At 39.1% G+C, this 23,172-nt stretch overlaps 1 protein-coding gene across 9 annotated transcripts in view; it reads right to left on the reverse strand.

Moving 5' to 3' along the window:
- Positions 1 to 23,172, reverse strand: part of PTPRM (protein tyrosine phosphatase receptor type M) — a 489,673-nt gene that overhangs the window by 306,699 nt on the left and 159,802 nt on the right. For all 9 annotated transcript variants that reach the window (XM_075494401.1, XM_075494400.1, XM_075494399.1 and 6 more), the window contains exons 3-5: positions 20,461 to 20,726; positions 10,029 to 10,107; positions 6,378 to 6,493 (exon numbers count right to left, since the gene is read on the reverse strand). In XM_075494401.1, the coding sequence (XP_075350516.1) occupies positions 6,378 to 6,493; positions 10,029 to 10,107; positions 20,461 to 20,726 (461 nt within the window). The remainder of the gene's footprint in view (positions 1 to 6,377; positions 6,494 to 10,028; positions 10,108 to 20,460; positions 20,727 to 23,172) is intronic.

Raw genomic sequence — 23,172 nt, forward strand, 5'->3', positions numbered from 1 at the left:
AATTCAGCTGCACATAGCTTGTTGATAAAAACACTAGGCTGGATGGTTTCTGCTGGTCAGCTCCAAAACACCACTGAAGTCAAAACACCTCACAGATACATTGATTTCAAGATATCTTTCTGTTTCTTGCATATGTTCACTGGGATTTATCATTAACAGTCCACAATTAATTAATTTCTCCTAGTCTCTGGTATCACTAATAATTGAAGATTCTGTAAGACAAATCTTAGCATCAGAGAAAGATTAATCAAATCTATGTACACGTAAGAATAAAACCAGTAAGCCCAGGTAAAAAAGCCTGGCTGGTGTTATCCCTGATGGGAGATTGCATCCCAACAGACAGAAGATAGAAGAGGATTGCTTTAAGTGGGATGAAGCCTTCAGCCCTATTGCCCAGACAGAAGTGATGTAACTGTTCACAACGAAGTTTGTCACATAAGCAATGCATTCATCTTTCTCAAAAGATAAGCATCTAACCTAACAACTCTTTTGTAACAGGAACTGGTTTGGAAGTTTAGGTATACATACTCAAAAATGTATTTGACTTTTCATACACCCTAAGTATATACTGTCTTAAGGTATAAAGCTTGCAGTATATGCATTTGCTCATAGCTAGAGCAGAACAAATAAAATAAACATAGATACTTTGTTCCAAAAATTTGGTGTGGGATCTCTAATACATGTGAACATACTTTAAAATTTTGTAAGTTTGAAATGATGTTTAGAAAGCTGAGATTTGTTAAATTTCTTTCTTATGCCTCTCTTTAGGGAAAGAGAATACGTAAATTAAACTAAATCCTTCTATCACACAAGTTCTTAAAATGCCGAAAATCAGAAAAATTGAAGTTTGTCTCCTAAAAAATTATTGTGACAGAGTTTGTGCAAATTAAACCTCAAGCAGAATTAAAATAAATGCAAACCCAACTAGCTAACACAGTACTGTACACAGATGTTTATAAAACTGTGCTGTAAATATTATGTAAGTGAGGAAGAAAAGGGATATACAGATAACAGAATACATTGTTCCACAGGTGCTTCCAAGTACCTATTCTTTGCATTTTCATTACTTCACTTTTGTAAATCGTATGAAAAGCAGCTTCTTTTTGCCACTTCCTATATACATTTTATACACAGTACTAGACTGCAGCCTCTGCGTTAACAGATGATATTGTACTTCTGACACTCTCCTAGCAATATACTACTCCTCCCACATAAATTGCTGGAATTTTAGTGTGATCAGAGGTTTAATAGGTCAGTGTTCGTTGATAGCTAAAGCCCCATCCCAACTGCTTTGCTGGGTTTCCTCTATATGGTCTTATTGCTGAGAATTTCATTTCTCTTTCTTTATGATCAACAGAAGTAAAGTAAGAAATAAGAAGTGTAAACTGACAGAAATAGAAATTAACAGAAAAGACAGACCAAGAGGTTAAAATGGGAAAAAAGAGGAATCCAATCAGCTACTGAAAAACAGCGTGTGTACACAGGCACACATCTCACCTCACCCAAGAAACTCAATTTCAGTATTTCCTTATCAGTAAAGTTGCTAAATGCTACAGACGAAAATAGTGATTTTTAAATATTATCACAGAATCATAAAATAACTGTGGTTGGAAGGGATTTCTGGTGATCATGTAGTCCTAGCCCTCTGCTCAAAGCAGGGTCAACTACAGCAAGTTGCTCATGACTGCATCCAGCTGCATTTTTAATATCTCCAAGGATGGAGACTTCCTAGCCTCTCCAAGCAACCTGTTCCAGTGTTTGAACACCACGAAAAATTTTTTTTCTTATGTTTAAGTGGAATTTCCTGTATTTCAGCTTCTGCCCGTTGCCTCTTGTCCTGGCACTAGATACCACTGACAAGAGTCTGGCTCTGTCATCTCTACTCCTTTCAAGATCTCCCCTGATCCTTCCCTTCTCCAGACTAAACAGTCCCAGCTCTGCCCTTGTATGTCAGATCCTCCAGTCCCTTAACCCTCCTCCAGCGTGTCTGTATCTTTCTCGTACTGGGGAGCCCAGAACTGGACACAGCACTCCAGGTGTGTCTCCCCACTGCTGAGCAGAGGGGAAGGATCACCTCCCTTGACCTGCTGGCAACACTCCCTCTATTGCAGCCCAGGAGGCTGTTAGTCTTCATTGCTGAGAGGGCACGTGGCTAGCTCATGGTCAACTTGTCCACCACTATCACCAGGTTCTTCGCAAAGCTACTTTCAAGCCTGTCACACCCCAGTGTGTAGTGGTACATGGGATTATTCCTTCCCTGGGGCAGGACTTTGCACTTCCCTTTAACGAATTTCACAAGGTTCTCTCTGCCCATTTCTCCAGCCTGATCAAGGTCCCTCTGAATGGCAGGCCGACCCTCTGGTGCATCAGCCACTCCTCCCAACTTCGTATTGTCTGTGAACTTGCAGAGGATACACTCTATCATCATGCAGGTCAGTAATAAAGAGGCTAAACACTTATGGCAATTGGTACAGCCCTTACAGTGGGAGCACAGGAAAGAGCACAGGAAAGGCATTTTTGCTCAATCATTCAATGGAATAGAAAGAGTCATTCCATACTGACAATAACCTGTGCTGTCCACAGATGCGATAAAGAAAATGTAAACAGATGGGACACACCTGTTAATTATAAACATTCCTTCATTAGTGTCATCAGATTTATTTTTAAGGTATGTTTATGTTTAGAACATAAACTAATGAGGACATGAATTCATAAACATACAATCTAGCCAATGACCTTATTGATTGGACACTAGTTACAACACTAAAACCAAGCTTGTATGATGCTGTGTTGTGTTCTTCAGTCCTTTTGTCTGACTTTAACTTGAAATGGTATCACTGAAAATACCCACAATGATATCACTGAAAATACCCACAATTTGTTGTCAAGTTATCTGACAAGCCTGCAATCACAGCTCATGCACTAGGGTGCATGGCTGCCTAGCAGGATCAGCAAAAATGCTTTTCTTGCAAAGCAATGCACTATGGAATAGGTAAACAGCTTTCTATCTTCCGTTTCCCGAAAGAGTAAATACTGATCACAGCATCATGACACAAATTTCATGGTTCACTGGTCTAATTTGGGCAGCTAACCTGTGAATTGTGGTTCCCCCATCATCCTTTCAATTGCAAAAACTTCCATAATACCCCATAAATTAATAGACTTCATATTCCATAGAGAATAAGAGTGGGATAAGCTTGAAAAGAAAAAAAAAAAGGAGGGAAATAAAATGTGATCTGTGGTTTTCACTTAGGACTACTTCAAAGCCTGGGCATTATTAAACTAAGAACATCTATGCCATTTGCAACAACTACTCAGCAAAGACAAGGAGACTAAAATAACCAACAAAGTCACAATTATTCATTTGTTTTAAGGAATGTATATCCCTCACAGTCCAACAGACTGTAAAAAAGTAAAGTATTTGTTCACCCGAAAAATGCGTACTACTAAACTTGAAGACTTCTGCTGCATACAAGCTGAGAGGTTTTTATATAGTTATAAAAGACATAGAAGTACAGGAGTAAAATCCTGCCACCACTGGAAACAGTCAGAAACATCACTGAATTCAGTGGGTCTGTGATTTCACCCTGGCAATTTACCTGTACTTCAGACTAACAATGTGAATCTGAAAAAAAATGCCAGGTACTGGAAATCATTTGGGAGCAAATTATCTCACCATATTTTGGAATTGCCAAATCCAAACAGATTGAGCCTCCTGATACGACTTACGTGGCAGAAATACTGAGAAGCCCCTGATAAAAATCACACAACCGTATTTATTTACTTACTTACTATGGTTTGCCCTTAAGGTTTTATAAATTTAAGGAAACAAACCATCAAAAGGATAGTAGAAAGGGCTTAATATTACTGGTGGACAAACTAGGCATATCAGAGAGATTGCACGACCCGTTCATAGCACCACTAAAACCTGAATCCCTATTACCTGAGTGCTAGCATAACTGTCTCCAGAGAACGGTGCTCATTTTACTCTGGCTCTAGTGTACATAAGAATGTCTTTTATTAAGATGTTTTGTAGTTGATTATCGGTTCTACTGTTACCGGGAACGAAAGGATCTTTCATGTCCATTTGGAAGATACCATGTTTTCTGTCGGCTGTTACAGATAGCTGCATTGTACTCATGGTCCTGTGGCAGTGTCATGAGATGTTATAAGCAGGCGTATACAACATTGCCCAATACCATACCATGAAACCAGATGGTCTCTGTTGATTGATGGAGAACTGCAAGGTCTGGGGTTCTGTTACCCGATAGTGACCTAGTACACTAAAATACAGCTAATCCTGTTGGGAACTGTATCTCATAGCCTTGATTTTCAGCATCCCACACATGGAGCTGTATGATCAGTCTTACTGTAAGTTGCAGCAGACATCTGTGGAAACTGGCAAAGAAGTACAAAAATAAATCCAAGCTATCCAGGAGATCCTGTCAACTTTTAAAATGTTCTTACACAAAGGCACACCTGGAATTTGCACAACCTTGGACTGATTACCAGAGGGACCTGTAGTTATATGGGCAAAATAAATAAACAGTGGCCCTGCAGGAAAATGAAATTCCTCAACAAGTCAATCTGTTGCTACCTTCTTATCGTTCATATGGAGAAAAAAAAATCTCACAATCATGTATAAACAAGGAATCACTTAACTAAGCTCAGCAAAGATATTCTGGAATCGCTACTGCTGTTAAGAAGAATGATTTTATATTACATAAAATCTAGAAGGGTATTTAATTTCTAAAATAAAGAAATTACATTCCAGCCTTGCAAAGAATTTATGTGTATCCTAAATTCCGTACAAAAAAGTTAAAGCTAAAATTATACTGTCCTGAAATCTATGGAAAAACTGAATGGAATCAGGATTTCCCTATATTGAATTCTACCTTCAATTTTACAAAAGAGCATTATGCAAAAGTTCAAAGGTTCTAGAAAGGTTATCGTTGATGAAATAACAACCCATTATTTTCCCATACGTGCTAAACTCTTTCCATGACGGGTAAAATAATTCTTTCAAAAAATCTCAGTGGCTTAGGAAAGGCAGGAGTCTAATTCTACCAACTCAACACTGTAATACTGGCTTTAAAGGGCTGGAGCGTTAGAGAAATATCAGCCTTATATCAGCACAGAGGTTGAAAATACCCATGCAAACCCAAATAAAAACAAAGGAGATTTCCTTTGCCTTCTACTGTATTTGATCAGGCTTTTTCTGGATAGACATAACAGTTCATCATTCATATACAGATAAATATGGGTCTTTGCTTTTCAAGTGGTTTTACATATTTGTTTGTATGTTAGTTTTCTTATAACTACTCAGCTGTTTAACCCGTCACCACTTAAATGAATTATTTCTGAAATGCTCAATGAAATTTTGCACCAAGTGCAATGTGAAAGGAAAACTATAGTAAAAGCCTGAAATTGTTTGAACAACAAAAATAGAGAATTTAATCTCCAAGTCCCACCTGTTGCTATCGCTTCACTTTCTCCTATCCCTCTTTCTCCACATACTGCAGTTTCATGTGACTGATCTCCTTAGGCATTGTTTTAGGCATCCTTATTTCCTTCTCACTGACAATGTACCAGTTCTAGCACGTTGTTTTTCACGTATGGAAAGCAATAGGGATCTGGAGGTTGGTATATCCCTAATGCTAAGTCCAAATACAGACTATTGTTTGCTGTAGAGAACAGACAACTCTGAAACGGCAGCAAGACAGCAGTTAAACTTGTGCCCCATTACTAAAAGAGATCAAGTAACATGCATGTTTTTGATACAAGGTTACACATATGGGTAAGGGGAGACTGTCTTCACTGAAAGAAAAGGAGTCGGAGACAGTCTTTAAACCAAGATCTGACAGCAACCTAGAAGCTACATTACTCCATAAGTAAAAAATTATGGACTCAATGAATATAGGTAAGATTCTTTGGCTCTATAATACAGAAGGTCAGATTTGACTGTCATGCTGGTCTTCTCTAGACTTAAAAAGTAAGAATGCAATTTTAGCTGAAAATACTAAACAGAGATAGAGGTAAACGAAGCAAATCCTTAGCGTAATGTTGCAGTTAGCCAGCACAGACCTTATGAGAAAGTCATATGCTCTTCCTTGGGGATTTAGCCTTTACTTATGATCGCCACATGTAACAAAAACAGTACCTTTGTTTTTAATAAGGCATCCCATTGAAACAAGGGAGCAAAATCTTCCAGTATAATTTTCTGCACCAGAATACCTACTATGCAGCAGTTCAAAGGCACTATAAAATCTAATATTGATGAAACAGACAGCCCTATTAATTTGCATGTTTACATTCCTTTCAGAGTGATGAACTCCCCTCCCCCCAGATCTCAGTGCATTAGGAAAGAAAGAAATTACCTGTAACCAGAGTCTGTCACCTGAGTCTGTTCCACCATTGGCAGTGCATTGAAAAGTAGCAAATTGTCCTGCATTGACTTCCACACTCTGAAGACGCAAGAAATGGGGAGTTTTTGCTGTTGGAAGAAGATAAAGTATTGAAGTTACGCAACATGGAGGTACTGGCTGTGAATAATACACTGAGCAAATTAAATAGCCCTGCTTTAAAAGGTTCAAATCACTGACTACACATTAGATTTTTAGGCTGGTTTACTTCCATACCTGGGAGAGAGCAGAGGAGAAGGGTGCTGTTTAATTGTTCCTGCTGTGTAAATTATCTTAGCTCAGCATCCCTCTTGCAATAACACTCTATTAATAAAGATCATACTGGAAACGAAGTATGTTTTGAACAAAAACCTATTAGATACTTACACTACCAACTAGACAAAACAGTAAGAAGTTGAGTGATGTTGTCAGGGAAACAGGTTTTTCTTTTTAACCCGGTACAGTGTCTATAGAGGAGATGCTTCAGAAATGTAGCACACCAAACAGCTAAAATACTAACATAACACTTCTCACCAACTACAGCTGTACTCTTTAGATACAATTCCTTTCAAGAACAATGCAGAAAAAAAAAAACCAGAACACAATGCATTCTCCATACCAATACTTATTTTTCATTTAGAAAGAGAAAACACTCCCAGTAAAAATTAAAGCAATACAGCTACAAATAACTTAACGAATGAAATAGATATTCAAACAAGAACTATGTCCACTGAAGGAGAAAAGATAGCATGTGTATTTTTGTCTTACTGCAAAGAGTCAACCATGTGACACAGAAAAGCATAGAAATTTCATACATAAACTTATCTTTGAAAAGGCAGTATTCCCCAACCATTCAAATCCTACTGCAGGCAAGGGGACTTTTTGCACGGTCTATACTAGCAGATAAGCCAGGCTCTGAACATTGCTTTCACACATGGAAATGATAGTACTAGTAATAAACTGGCAAACTAAACATACACTTTCTAGCAGAGCATCACAATCATTTAAAATGTTGATGACATTTTCTTAAAAGACCTTATCACTGGGAGAAACTGCAGTTTCAAGGAATTTATAAATAACCATCTACCAGAATTCAAGAAAAAGTTGCTTAATATCCATAGAATCATAGAATCGTTTCAGTTGGAAAAGACCTTTAAGATCATTGAGTCCAACCGTAAACCTAACACTGCCAAGTCCACCACTAAGCCATGTCCCTAAGCACCTCATCCAAACACCTTTTAAATACCTCCAGGGATGGTGACTCAACCACTTCCCTGGGCAGCCTGTTCCAATGCTTGACAAACCTTTCGGCGAAGAAGTTTTTCCTAATATCCAATCTAAACCTCCCCTGGCACAACTTGCGGCCATTTCCTCTCGTCCTATCACTTGTTACTTGGGAGAAGAGACCAACACCCACCTCACTACAACCTCCTTTTAGGTCGTCGTAGAGGGCGATAAGGTCTCCCCTCAGCCTCCTTTTCTCCAGGCTAAACAACCCCAGTTCCCTCAGCTGCTCCTCAGAAGACTTCTGCTCTAGACTCTTCACCAGCTTTGTTGCCTTTCTTTGGACACGCTCCAGCACCTCAATGTCTTTCTTGTAGTGAGGGGCCCAAAACTGAACATGGTATTTGAGGTGCAGCCTCACCAGTGTCGAGTACAAGTATAAGAAGGAGGAGACGGAAGAAAATAGCCCAAATTAATATCTAACTATGGAAGGAAATCTTTTCATGATTACTGTCCTTATGGCAAATTTATTAGACATACTACTTTTTCTTTCTTAAACACTTCCGAATTAGGACAGACAGCCTTTAGGCCAAAGTCATCCTCTTTTTTGCCTATCAAACTACTAATGTCTGACTATCCAGTAAAATTCTTCAATAAGTTCCCCATTTCTCAGTCACTTTTTTCTTTTACATCTGCTTTTACCCAACTTGTTTTTTTTCTTGGTCTTCCTAAACTCTGGAAAACTAGCCTTTCTGAATTACCAGGTATGGCCTAAGGGGTGTTAGGTTTTAGAAACAAACAAACAAACACACACACAAGAAAAACCCCACCCACCACAAGCCATCCCTTTCAGTTCTACATGCTTACAACTTGCTTTCTGCTTGGTCTTTGTCTGTACTACCCAGACAACTGCCTAGCAAATATTTTTCCCATTTCAATTTTTGTTTAAAGAGTTAATCATTCCCAAAGTATTTTTTCCTGGCAATATACAGAAAAAATAGCATTATGAGTCTTGCAAAGTTTTAGACACAAGGTAGTTCTATTCCAATTTTCACACTTTTTCAATTTTCTTGTAGACAATGTAACTGGTTTGATGTCTTAATTTCTAACATTTTAATTACTTCATCAAAGAACTTTTCATTAAAGCTTTTGCATTTCAACACTGCCACGTTAGAACTCTACGCGCTATGGGGTATAACTTAGTCTCCACATTTACATGAGCTACTTGCAGGTTTTGAGAATTGATTGGTACAAATGCACAGATCAAACCTCTCAAAATCCGCGTAAGAAAAATTATTAAGCTGATAAAATGCTGTTTTAGACTTATCCTACCTGAACCAAAATTATAAATTCAAAATGCAGAAGCACAAATACTCCCTAACAACATGAGAGCCTGCTGTGTTTATTAGAACTAAGTGATTCAGAAATAACAGCTGCTGATTCTGCATAACTGTCTCTGTATTTGAAGAAATGTCTGTGTCTTGCCACTAACACTAAAACCATTTTTATGAGGTGCTCTGGTACTAACCAATAAACTACTTTTTATTTTAAATCACAGCTCGTACTCACAAGCCACAAAGAATGCATAGAAGTACACTATGGTATAAGAGGAAGGTGAACAATTACACAGAAGTTGGTATCTTTTTCCCCCCTCAGTCATTTGGTCAATGAGATTACAACCTACAGTTTCATGTATGATCTTACTACATCTTATTTAACAAATAGCAAATATGTGAAATAATCGTTTATTTAAGTAGTCTGTCTAATTACGTCTGGATTACTATATTAAAGCTTTAATTTACAAAGTTTTGTTTTGACAGCAATTTTAAAACTTAGGATAGTTTATTACATATCCTTAATAATGGGATAAGGAAACATCTGAAACATAAGCAAGTAAAACACTGCAGAAATTGAGCCATGAACCCAAAGTAAAATACCTGGGGAAGTACCCTAAGTAACCTTGCTTAGCAAAGCCTCAGCCCTCAGCCAGATGAGTTTTCTTCTTTCTAAGCCTTGGAAAAAATAATCATATCTATTCAGCTCTTGTGTTGTTCATCTGCTCTCACTAATGCCTCAGCTTGTGGCTGCACAGAATTTTGGATGGCAATAGAAAACTGGTCAAGAAATCTTGATGACTTTTGTTCTGAAGGTGTCATTAGATGGCGCAGTTAGGCTCTGGGGCTTACACCAAGCGCGCTGTACACAAGGTGAATATAAGAGATGTCTTTAAAGCCAATATGGTGCAAGTGCTCAAATGCTAGCAACACTGCACATACTCAGCGTATATTTATAGCAGTGACATTGTTTTCTGACATTTTTCATATCTTTTGCTCCACATTTATTGAAGCATAGTGGCACATTCATTTTAGAGGGCTGGCTTTAAAATAGCAGATAGGTACTTACTACACGGATGTCCTAAAACTTTCACTTCATCAATAGCCACATATCCTGGGTGACCTGAAGTGACCACTTCAAAAACAACCTGAGAAGCAAAAAGAGAATTTTGGTTAGCAGCTTTGTAACGCAATGAATATAAAAATACTGTGTTACGGAAAAATACATCAACTCTTTTAACATGCTGAGAACACCTTGAAAACAAAATACAATCAAAAAACTCTCAAAATGTGTTGTTCTTATCATTAAAATGAACCAGAACATAAACCACATTTTTTCATGTTTATACTACTTTTGGAGATTTACGAGCGTGATCATATATAGATCACAGTGAGAAATAACCAAATCCCCCCAATATTTGGTCTGCCAAAGTAGTTACCTAATTACCACTTTATTTTCCATTCTTTGTCTTGCAGAATAAACTCCTACTTTTATTTTTAAAATGACAGTTCTGCAGTATACAGAGATTTGCACGGTATCAGACACAAACATACCTATTTTTATGAATGTATTTTCCATGCTCTTAATCTTCCACCAAATGTAGTGAATTAACTAAAGCAGATCCATTTGTTACGGTTTGTTTAATGGCTATAAATAGGTCACAAAACAAATGGACCGTTCTTGTCATTTGAATTAAATACACTCAAAAGTAAACCTCTTCAAACTATGGCAGTCTTAGTGTTGAACATTCCAAGAATGCTTATGTGGAATAGAAGAAAATATGCCGGTAACATTAGCAGGTACATTTCCAAACCAATGCTCAAGGAGTTCATGCTCAAATCCAGGTTGTGATTTTCTTTTTTAATGCTTCCCTTTTGCTTGGAAAGTTAACTCTAATTGCCTTTTGTAACTAGTCTCAGAAGTACACTGAGGAAGACAAAGTTTAGAAACTATTTTTCACACATATGCTGCACTTGACCTTGGAACAGATGCAGAAGGACACTACGTACCATATCCTTTACTGCAATTATTTCAGCAGAAAGAGAATGATACAGAATGCAAACATGTCACAAGGATAACATACAGCCCCGTAGTATTATATCACAGTTTCCTGGTGCTGAATAAACACCAGCAGAGCACTGATTCTGATTTTAAAACAAACCTGGAGGTAAGCAAATTCTTCACCACTTCTTGCCTTTGCCTTCTCCCATCTTTCTCATTGCTCCATCTGTGGGTACCGATCCTGTTCTCTCCCAGATATCATCTTTCTAAATTCTGTCCATTTCTCCCTCTCAATCTCACTGGAGTGAAATGGCCATAAATATGGCTTTAACTCCATATGTCTGACATGGAAAAAACTACTTTTCATTCTAGTTTTGTCTCCTGTCCACACAAAAATTTCAACCTACAGTGCCAATGCTGCCCCCAGGTAAACCAGGCAGCAACAAGAAAACAAAAGACAGCAATGAGAAAAGTCCAAAAGCCACCAAACAGATTTTGCAGAAACAAGTTCTGGAAGAAAAAGTTTACTCAGTCACAAGCCTCAGCTTGTGGCCTTCTAAATGCCCAATGGCACTCTGATGGCGCTTAAAGTTCATATTACTGATCCACAGCAACAGAGTGGACAGGGTATGGATTTGGCTCCCAGCATTCAGTAGACCATCCAGAGCAAGACCATTCAAAATTTCAAAACATCTCTTTCCTACAAAGAAGAATATCTCCTGGTGGAAACGGTCTTAGGATCTATCTTGGGAAGCAGAAGTTCTTAAAGAAGAAAAAAGCAGAAACTCTTAAAGAATAACTTGCATTCAAAGACCTGAAAGAGCTTTTCCAACAATGATCATTCTTACCCTCATCTTAACAGCCTTAAAATGGAAATACAGAGGTAGGTGACATGCGCAAGGTAACCCTAAGTTTTGATGGCAGTGAAAGACGAAGAATGCAGCTCCTGTTTTCACTCACTGACTTTAAAAAAAGAACAAGCATTTCTCCATTAACAAATGTGACAAACAGTTGTATGTTCTCAGTTTGTCTTATGCTCTCTGAAAAAAATGGTTATGCTGGTGCCCTCGGAAGAAGGAGGAAACTCCTCCATTTCCTGAAGAGCTACCAAGACTATTCAAAAGGGAAAAGATCTGAAAGACTGTAGGGTATGAGAACCATGGCATAGCCCCAGGAACCTGCAGTTAATGCAGGGATGGTATAACACAGCGGTGAAGAATAGAAAGCAGACAGGCAGGACTCAGAAATGGTGGAAAAGTTTCCTAGGGAAATATGCTGCCACTAAGAAAGTCACTGAGTTAACTGGATCTAAGTGTGGAGGCAAAGATCTGCCTGTGAAAACAAAGAAGGCTAGGGACAGTTGCTGATTCCTCTCCTATATTCCCTAGCAGCTTTGAGTTTTCTCTGTTAAGAAAAAAAAAAACCCAAAACAGTGGACTTTCTAGTTTTTATTGAAATATAGCTTATTTAAAAACAAACAAACAAACAAACAAACAAACAACAAAACCACCTCCCTCTCTTTTGGAGCACTCAGTATAAGGAGAGATCTGCACAAAGCCATCTGAAAGGTCTACCTGATCCACGATCCCATCACTGCAGAGCAGAGGAGTTTTTTTCAGGTTCTTCACTTTTACATATGCTGTATTCTAGAAAACCCTGGGAGGAACCTGGAGGAACATACCCACCTCTGAAGCAGCCAGCCAAACCAGTCAGAAGTCTTCTGCTAAAAATATTACTGCTAGGTAATGGGGATTTAACTATTAAAAAAAAAAGTTGCATAAAAGTGTCTTTTCCAAAGAATTACCTGACTTCCAGCAAAACCAAATACTTGAGCTCTAGAAAAGTAAACATACGCAATACCTGAGTAGAAGATCTCAAAATAATTTCTATAATTCATAACTTAGCTACAGGCTCTCCGAGAGGTTTTAAGTACTTCATTATTGCAATATACTCACAGACAAAAAAAGCTTGTAGATTCTAAACACAAACCTGTTCCTTCAGTTCACAGGCAGAAACCACGACCTTGAAATAACTGAATCAGACCTGCTTATGACAACAGACAAAGACTCAATGAGTGATCTAAAATATCCTGCTGTATCTCTAGATAACACACCAAAAATTTCATTACCACAAATAAGCCAGGCAATGTATCAAGAAACTGCTAGCTGGACATACTATTAAATGACAATTATTGTCATTAAAGAGGGCATGTTCCAAAGAAAAGTAATACAAATTGCAATATTGTCAGTTTAATCATGCTTCCATTAAAAGCAATAGCCAAGCTGATATCAATTTTAATGATCATGAGTTTTGGTCTCTTCTGACACAAAATATGCAATTTTTAGTAAATGGAAAGAGCCACTACAGCCAGTAGTGACATACCATCGTCAAAGAGACATCGCTGATGTGCCTTTTACTTCATATATAAAAGAACATGACACATCTTCCAAGCACAGTCTGTTCACAGGTTGTGAAATACTATCAACTGGTGTATCCAAATCTAGTATTCTGTTTTATTTAAATTAATAAATGAAGATTATAGACTAAAATATCTGCTTAACTAAGCATTTTCCCTTTTTACACTAAAAAAAAGAATTTGATCCTATGCATGACACATTTCTGAAAGTCCTAGTACGTGTGCTGCACACTGTAAGAGGGTGCTCAGGAATGGACCTAGAAACACTTCTGGTAGCTCATTTATTCACTGGGCTTTTTGGAATAAATTCATTGGGAATTTATTCATATTAGGGACATCAAGACTATTCACAAATGTGGATCAGTTTTGCTAGTAATTTCACTAGAAATGAAACCTAGAAATTTATTTCATATCCAGTTTTTTCCATCATTTCACATTTGAAAAGTTGCTTGTCTTGTAAAAGTTAACATTTTTACTCCCACCTCCAAACTTTGCCTTTCCTCATGGCTGACGCAACACCTGCAGGCAATATAAAAGAGCCCAGTCAAAATAGAGACAACACTCCAGCAATGTCAGACTGGGCAGCCCTTGGATTTTTCGCCTATTATTCTGCCACCTTATCAGTCCGGAAACAACCAGTTAAAACACTGAATTCATTTGCTCAGGAAAAACTCTGCTGAAGGTTGGCCTTAGAGCTGTTTTACACCATTCTCCCCCTCGCAGGCCTGCCAAACAGGAACCAGGGAAGCAGCTTAGCACTGCACTGTCCCTGATCCTCCCTGCTTCAGCAAAGAGCAAAATTAGCTTTTCATTCCTGCCACTTCCCCTTTCTACATATGAACAAAGAAAGGGGGTCTGCTCACCAACATAAATGCTTACTGCTGAAAATGTGCGACTTGAGATAACTTGTCTGTTCCAAAGAACAATAGAAATAAACAGGTTTTGTTGCCATACAACCTTACTCTGTAAATTCCTGCCTTTGTTGTTGCAAAATTACGCTTTTAGTCAAAAGGTGGATTGTACCTAATATAAACACACTCTACTTCACATGACTTAAAAATAGCACTTTGCAAAAACAAGAAGGAGAAAGGAGTATGAAGAAAGCTACTTAACCTCAGGCTGCAGTCCTGCTCCCCTGCACCCCCAGTAAGTGGGCAGTGCTGTATCACACGCTGCCCGCAGCACGCACTGCGCTCTCCTCTGCCTGCTGTGCTTTACCGCACAGAGTGCCTTTCTTTTGACTGTATTTTACAAGGCATTGGGAACAGTCTCCCTCCTAAAATGTGGTTAGGCCTCCCTGGCTGCGAATTAATTTTATGCCGTTTCCCTCCCCACGTCTCACTCCTGCGCAACCACCATTCAGCGCTCATGCATGCACTCGAGCACAATAAATAATATTTTGGTGGTTGCTTCGAACCTGAGACTCCAAAGAAACCTCTTATGGGTGAGCAATGCTGAAAACTGAGCTCCTGACATTAAGGCTTATTAAATCTTACTCTTCTCTTTTTGTTTTTAAACCGATTGTTATCTTACCTTTCTCTACTGAAGGCCCAGAAACTTTCTTGGTTTAGGAACAAGGGACGGGATAAAATAACAGAGCCTTGTGTATATGACAAAAAGTGCACGCCTGCTTACTCTTGGCCATTTTTAGACTGCTGCGGTTTTTAAATTTAGGTATGCAGTCTGCCCTGGAGCATCTTTCTCAAAATAACTATTCCCAAATCACCCTACTCAATGAAGAAGAGCTATTTAAGATGCCTGACACAAGGCTGTGATTCAAAATGCAATATGCATTTCAAAGTTTCTTTTGAGTTCAAAGAGCAGTTCAGGAACCGTAAGCGTGCTGTTGAATGCAACACACACAACACATGTGAATGTGAGCCTGACCTTTACTGCACAAGAAGCTTAATTCTCTGTCCTAGCTGATGACTTAAGACATTGCATGAGCCAAACTCCAAGCAAAGCATGTACAAAGCAGGTTATGAAACAAATGAAAGTTCAACTCCAGATTTGAAAAGGTAGGTTGGATCTACCGATTCTTATTCCCTAAACTCCTAATTTACAGGGGAAAGTGTCAGAATGGTAAAGGGTAAATCTCATCTCAGTGTGAAGTGATACCATGTAACTCCTCTGTGTCCTTACTAAAAAAGATAAGGAATTACTGCCAGGCTCTTATCCCATCTTCTCATTCCAGCTTCATAGAAATTTATGTTTAAAGAAGGTGCAGTGGCATAGAGAGTAGCATTACTCCACTGGAAGCTATTTTTAATCCTTTCAATTCCATTTCTGGATTTTAAAACTGCAGTGTTTGTTATTTCATCAAGATTTGTTTCAGCTCACTGCTGCCATGCCTGACTCCCAGCAAAGTACAAAGCAAATAATTCAAAATATAAAAACTGATAGAGGGATGGTGTGTAACTTGCAATGGTGCTGTGCCAAATTGCTTGCTTGTAGGGTTAGGAGCTGGAAACACAAGCCACTCACCAGACTCAACCCAGTAGTGGCATTTTGCATATTGTAAAGTTCCAAAACTGCAATGCTTCAAAAACATAAAATATATTTAAAATACTACTAATTGGTCTGAGAATCATTAACTAACCTAGAGAAAAAGAAAAAAAATTAATCTCCCTCCGCCCCAAACAGACAAAACAAGAAAACAACCCTGAAATCAACAGATTTTCCTCCTGCTAAAAGATTCAAATAAGGAAAAAAAATCAAAACTTTGAAGAAAATAAAAACAACCCCCCCCAAACCCTCCCACCCCCTCCTCACTAGAGGAGCAGCCTTTTCAGGACTTACTTTTATCTCAAAGATAAAACCGATATCATCAATTTTAGAGCCTCTCAACCTACTGAGACTGCTCCCCAAGAATCTAAAAACAAGCTCACATCTACCCATAGAAATCTACATAGCATTTAATCCTCTTTTTCTGTGTACATCCTAATTCTATTCAAGTAAGGAGGAGGGTGAAGTTCTTAGTAGTATGCGAAGCCTTGTTTTGTTTGCAGGCTGTCTTTAATGGCATGATAAACTCCTTGATGCTCTTGCTTAAGATGCACCAAGGAGACAACAGCTCAGTAAAGCAAACAATTTCTCCTGTGACCAATGATAAAAAGAGGAAGCCAATGCTCCCTCAGGGGAACACTCCTAAAGGGATTTTATAATACAGAACTAATACTAGCTCCTGTAGAAATATGCCAGCTACTTCGAAACAAATAGCTCAGAGACCACGAGGCACAGCAGAAAAGAACAAGCTGTGCTGATTATCTTTGACCCTCAGAAGTTGTTTGGCAGCTTGAACCTATGTTACTGCAACTATATCGTAATCAGCAACTGGACTGCAATGTAGACATACCCTAAAGTCAAAGGCAGATGTTAAGCAGTGGCACTTAGAAGACCATTAATTATGGAATTAAATATATCCTTAATCACCAGAATACTTGACAATTTAAGTTTAATTAAGCAGTAATTAAACTACAATTAATGTTGTTACATGCAGGTTATCGTTGTGATTTATATACATAGTACAGCTTTCATACGGGGTGAAACCTACACAAATAATTACCTAGTAAAAAGAAAAGTGTACACTAAAAAAAATTAATTACTTTGTTCAGAAACTGTACTTCTAAAGAGTCAATTCTAAATGGAAACCCAACATGAAAGGTATTAACAAGCTTGGATAACTGGTGCTACAATAATAAAATGCTGTTAATTATTAAATCTTTTGAGCACTTTGCATATATGTGTTAATAATACATGGTTTAAACAAATAAATTGTTAGAAGTTGGATTAAAATTCACTCCACACTACACAATCTAATTTCTAGTCAACTACCATTAGTGGGAGTTATTTTGCCTATGTTTTTCATGAATCAACAGCAAAACAGAACAAGACTACTGTGTTTTTAAGCATCCTGAATTGTATAAATATTATAACTCTGAAATGTTATCATATAATTTGTCTTCAGAGTTCTGTAGTACATTTTGTTTTCATTTGCAGCTATACACCTTGTAGGTGTCCTATTAATGGAATGGAACTATAAGGCATTCACAAACATGCAGATTTCTACATGGATATGTGATTTAAAACACAACAAAGAAAATCACATTATTACATTGCTTTGTCCCTTCATCTACTAACGCTGAGTCTATTCCTGAAGATTACTCATCAGGAAACTACCGACCTTCATATATGAAAAGTTAAAAAGGGCCCTATCATTCCTTAAAAATCTTCTTAGAGGACTTTTCTTAATTTTGTTCAATAAGGTCAGACAGCCTCAGAAAATCCCTGGGAGGAAGTCTTGTACATTTTGGAGGTTATGTGAGAAACACATGGATTTGTGCCAGAAGAGGTCGGAGTTTGGGAATTAAATGAATAGCAGCTTAGGAAACAGACCTGGTGCTAGGCACCTGTCAGATGGGTCCTCTCCCTTCTTCCACCATACATGCAGTCATCTGAGCTCTCACCTAACTTGGATGCACATTCTCACAAGATCCACATACACCCTCTACCCTCGTCCTACGCTTCTCCCAGCTGCAAGCAGCTAACTTCCTGTCTCCCCCCAAAACAGTCTATGTGAAGAAAAAGCATGAAAACAGATGAAAAGAGTTCAGAAACAAGGAGAAACTGCAAGTGTCACCTGGTGAATGAGGAAATTGCACCACATTTCTGTGGAAGGTGGAGGCATGGAGGCAACCAAAATGGAGACGATTGACCATAAGCTGTCAAAATGGAGACAGAGCTTTCTCAAGAATAAGTTAGCTTATCTGCAGTGAAACCAGTGAAGCTACACTATTTTACACCGATTCCTTGGACTGCCATGGATATTACTATAGCATAAGACATTTTGGCATATCAGCTAAATTGCAATACCTAACCAGGAATTATTTCAGACTGTATGCAGCAAATGCAAAGAAAATTACTTACTACACCCCTCAGTGAAAGAAATATTATGTAAAAATTTCTATATTTCCAGAGGCAAACAGAGCACATGGAATCCATTACAGACAGACTCAGGTGTCTATTATATTATCAGCTGATGCATGGTAATTTGCTAAACTCCAGTACCCCATCCAAGCATATAAGGGTTCACCTACGAATAAGGGTGAACAGTCCAGACAGCAAGTCTCAAGGAGAAAGTGGACTAGAAAGGTTATCTTTCTATTTCTATGGCCAAATATACATATTAGTCAGACATCAGTTAGAAGTATCATATTGATAGAAATTTATTAGCTTGATAGAAAACAGATTATTGCTAATATCAATAACATTTAAAACTGTCAGAGCTTGCCTATTTCCCTATATTGCCCTTTCACTCTGTGAGATGTAAAGGTATGGCTAAACCAAGCTTGGACTCCGTGATCAGGATACAGCCTCATGCTCTAGAGAGGCAGGTAGTACACCGCTTCTCCCACAATGCTGAAGTGAACCTCAACTCTGCTAATACACCTGCCCTTCTGGAAAAGGTGCCAGTATTGCTTCATCGAGTCCACAGCCAATTATAGGAGATCCACACCATGAGTCATCCCAGTGAGGGTTGCTTAGATGTCCGTAAACTTACCCTGAATCCTCTCCAGGAAGCCCCGACGATGCAGTTGTAGCAATTCCTAGCCACCTTGGGCAGAGCACTGGACCCACAAATGTGGACCCCATCAATACCCCCTGCACAACCTAGGAACACACTACTGGAGGCAAGAGGAAATGAATGAGCGTGCTCTTTTGGGTCTGCAAGTATTGCACCCATTGCCAGGTATCCCATGTTCCAAGGACAAGATGGTCCCGGCACTCCAAACTCATCTTTTGGACCAGGAGTTTTTGTCAATTGTGGGTGAAGCAATCACAGAGGGAAAGACTCCAGAAAGTTCTTCAGCTTGTTTTTTTCCTTAGAGGAAAAAGGATTCAAAAGGAACAGCTTCAGTTCACTTGAGACATCCTCACAGATCAGCTGCCGCAGCCACAGAAAGAAGTCCACTATAGCCCCCTAGAGTACCTCGCAGTGCATATTGCCAAACTCATAACGAGAATATGATGGGGCATCAAACACCTGGTCACCCTGAACAGCACATACAGGAACAGAAACAAGGCTTTGCCACGTGTGACACTGGTAGTTGGGGCGCTGACGTAGGAATTAAGATGCTGTCACCCCCTGGAACAACACTGTGGAATGACAACTTCGTACTAACTAGGGAGGTCTGCAGTCAAAGAACCCCCATCTTTGGGAGAGCTTTTCTTCAGAAAGCTTTAAACCATAAGTATAGCGACAATGTTCAGCACAGGGGACCAAATAAAATCCAAAACAAACTTTCCAAACTGCAAGTGAAGATTAGAGGAGCCTCAATAACATCTTTGATCTACTGGTCTGCTCTTATTACACCAAATCACTTGCTTGCAGAGACATAGACTATATTTTCAAGGGAAGAAGGAGAAAAACTGTTGAACTACTATATAACAGAAAATAACTGTATAATCTGTAAACTTTCCTATAGAAAAGCAGCACCTAAAGGAACTGTCAAGTGAGATTCTCCCTAAATCTTTAGGATGTAACCAGAAGCCCATTCCTAAGATAACTATTGTTATATTTATGATTACTGCTGGAGAGAACACATGGATATTGGATTCAACCTGAAGACTTAAACTGAGGATTCAAAGGATTCTGCTGATTCTAAGGCAACAAGTATTGCTGATCTAAATCAAACTTGAAGACGCTACTGCAATAAAATCTATTGGCATTCAATTCCAGCATCGCTAATGAACCAAAAGAATGACTGAATTTATTATAGAGAAACAGAGGTAATTGACTGAAATCAATGGCAAAATTTCTCAATTGTTTCAATACAATTATTTCACTCACATTTAAAGCATGTGTGTGTGTGCACACATTTCATACAATTCTATAAATATATGTAAACATATAAACACAGCCATATATATGTAAAAACAAACATTTAGCATCATCTACAAAAATATAATTAAGATAAAGATCAACAAAACATACTGAAAAATATTTCGATTTAAATTCAAAATGATGATTAAGAACCAAGTCACTATTATGAGAAACAAAATTTCATAAAATGTAAAACATACCTGATAAAAATTGGGCCAGAAAGTGCTAATTGCCAGTTCTGCTCTGTTCCATGTAGCAGTGATAGATGTGTTCCAGATCGGGTTACCAATAGGACCATCATTAACTTTCACATATATATTCAAAGTGCCAGGGCTAGGTCCACTCTTGCTTGAAACGTAATAGTGGAAATCAATACAATGTGTATCATTTTCTTTCAGATGGGGCAGCAGGAGGTGAGCCTTCTGTCCCGCAAATCTCCCAGATGTATTCACCAACATGAAAGAACCTGCAAAACAAAGTCACTAGTTCAATTTCTTCTTTATTTTATTCTCCTCTCCCCAATACGGTGATCTGTAATTAAAGCATCATTAAAAAAAAATAATCATTTTGCTTTGCTTTTACTAACATAACAGTAATTTGTATTCAGTAGGTATTCAATCTCAAATTACTTTTCAGAATCTCAAGATTCTTTTCCAAAGCTAGTAAATATTAGAATCCTTATTTTAGAGTTGGAGAAAAAAAAGACACAAAAAAAAAAAACCACTGACGTGATCTCCACTGCACTGAACTACAGATGTTAGAAGAGAATCAGGTGTAGGTCTCAACTATCCGAGCATTTCTATATGCAGAGTCTGTATTGGGTTTGTGTGGCAAGGTTTTGGTAGCAGGGGTGGCTACAGGGGTGGCTTCTGTGAGAAGGTGCTAGAAGCTTCCCCTGTGTCCGATAGAGCCAATACCAGCTGGCTCCAAAACAGACCCGCCGCTGGCCAAGGCCGAGCCCATCAGCGATGGTGGTAGCGCCTCTGGGATAGCGTATTTAAGAAGGGGGAAAAAAGCTGCTGCGCAACAGCAGCGGGAGAGAGGAGTGAGAATATGTGAGAGAAACAACTCTGCAGACACCAAGGTCAGTGAAGAAGGAGGGGTGGAGGTGCTCCAGGCGCTGGAGCAGAGATTCCCCTGCAGCCCATCATGAAGACCATGGTGAGGCAGGCTGTGCCCCTGCAGCCCATGGGGTTAATGGTGGAGCAGATATCCACCTGCAGCCCATGCAGGACACCATGCCAGAGCAGATGGATGCCCAAAGGAGGCTGTGACCCCGTGGGAAGCCTGCGCTGGAGCAGGCTTCTGGCCAGACCTGTGGACCCATGGAGAGAGGATTCCACGCTGGAGCAGGTTTGCTGGCAGGACTTGTGACCCTGTGGGGGACCCACGCTGGAGCAGTCTGTTCTTGAAGGACTGCACCCCGTGGAAAGGACCCACGTTGGAGCAGTTCATGAAGAGCTGCAGCCTGTGGAAATGGACCCACATTGGAGAAGTTCGTGGAGGACTGTCTCCTGTGGGATGAACCCCATGCTGGAGCAGGGGAAGAGTGTGAGGAGTCCTCCCCTGAGGAGGAAGGAGCGGCAGAGACAACGTGTGATAAACTGACCGCAACCCCCATTCCCCGTCCCCTGCGCTGCTGGGGGGGAGGAGGTAGAAAATTCAGGAGTAAATCATAGAATCATTAAGGCTGGAAAAGATCTTCAGGATCACCTAGTCCAACCGTCAACCCAACACCTCCATGCCTACTAAACCATGTCCTGAAGTGCCACATCTACACAGTTTTTCAGCTCCTCCAGTGATGGTGACTCCACCACCTCTCTGGGCAGCCTGTTTCAATGCTTGACCACCCTTTCAGTAAAGAAATTTTTCCTAATATCCAATCTAAACCTCTCCTGATGCAACTTGAGGCCATTTCCTCTCATCGTATCGCTAGTTACTTGGGAGAAGAGATCAACACCCACAAGTTAAGCCCGGGAAGAAGGGAGGGGTAGGGGAAGGTGTTTTAAGATTTGGGTTTATTTCTCATTATCCTACTCTGATTTGATTGGTAATAAGTTAAATTAATTTCCCAAAGTTGAGTCTGTTTTGCCCGTGACGGTAATTGCTGAGTGATCTCCCTGTCCTTATCTCGACCCATGAGCCCTCTGTCATATTTCCTCCCCTGTCCAGCTGAGGAGGGGAGTGATAGAGTGGCTTTGGTGGGCACCTGGCATCCAGCCAGGGTCAATCCATCACAAAAGTTGCAATGAAATCGAGAAGAATTACATGTGCACAGATGGTGGGATACAGTATATGATGTAGATGGAGTCTAAAATGTTCTCAATTCCTTAGCCTTACTCTAGCTAATAACCAGCTACGTCCTTGACTGATTAAGTGTGACAATTGTCTCCTGACCTCAAGAGCTGAGAAAAGAAGGAACAAATTAAAATACCCAGCAAACTGGTAAGCTTTACAGGGGAAAAAAAAAGGGGGGGGGGGGGGGTGGTGAATTTTACACTATGGTCCCAACTTAAACAACAAACAAGAAGAAATGTAAAGGTATAGTTCAAATAAAGTTACATTCAAACAACCCTCACATGAACAGCTAGTCAATTTATGCTCTATTTTTCAATGCCTATTAATGTGTTTCTTTGAAGTGTACCTTCAAAATAATCATGTTACAGAACAGATGCGCAACTAAAGAATTTGAATGACTGTATAGACATTACATTAGAAAAATACAATGTGATTTTCAAGACATTCATATTTCTGGGTTGAACAAACCCAAAGGAAAGAATTCTATTAATACATCTACTATGATATCATAGAAGGAAATAAAATTCAACACAATGTCTACTTTGGAAATAAAACATAGTAATAAAATACATGAGGTAATTTAAACCCTATGTTTTTCATAAAAGTCAAGAAAT

Source organism: Mycteria americana, chromosome 2 (genome assembly GCF_035582795.1).
Source record: "Mycteria americana isolate JAX WOST 10 ecotype Jacksonville Zoo and Gardens chromosome 2, USCA_MyAme_1.0, whole genome shotgun sequence".
Taxonomy (NCBI): Eukaryota; Metazoa; Chordata; class Aves; order Ciconiiformes; family Ciconiidae; genus Mycteria; species Mycteria americana.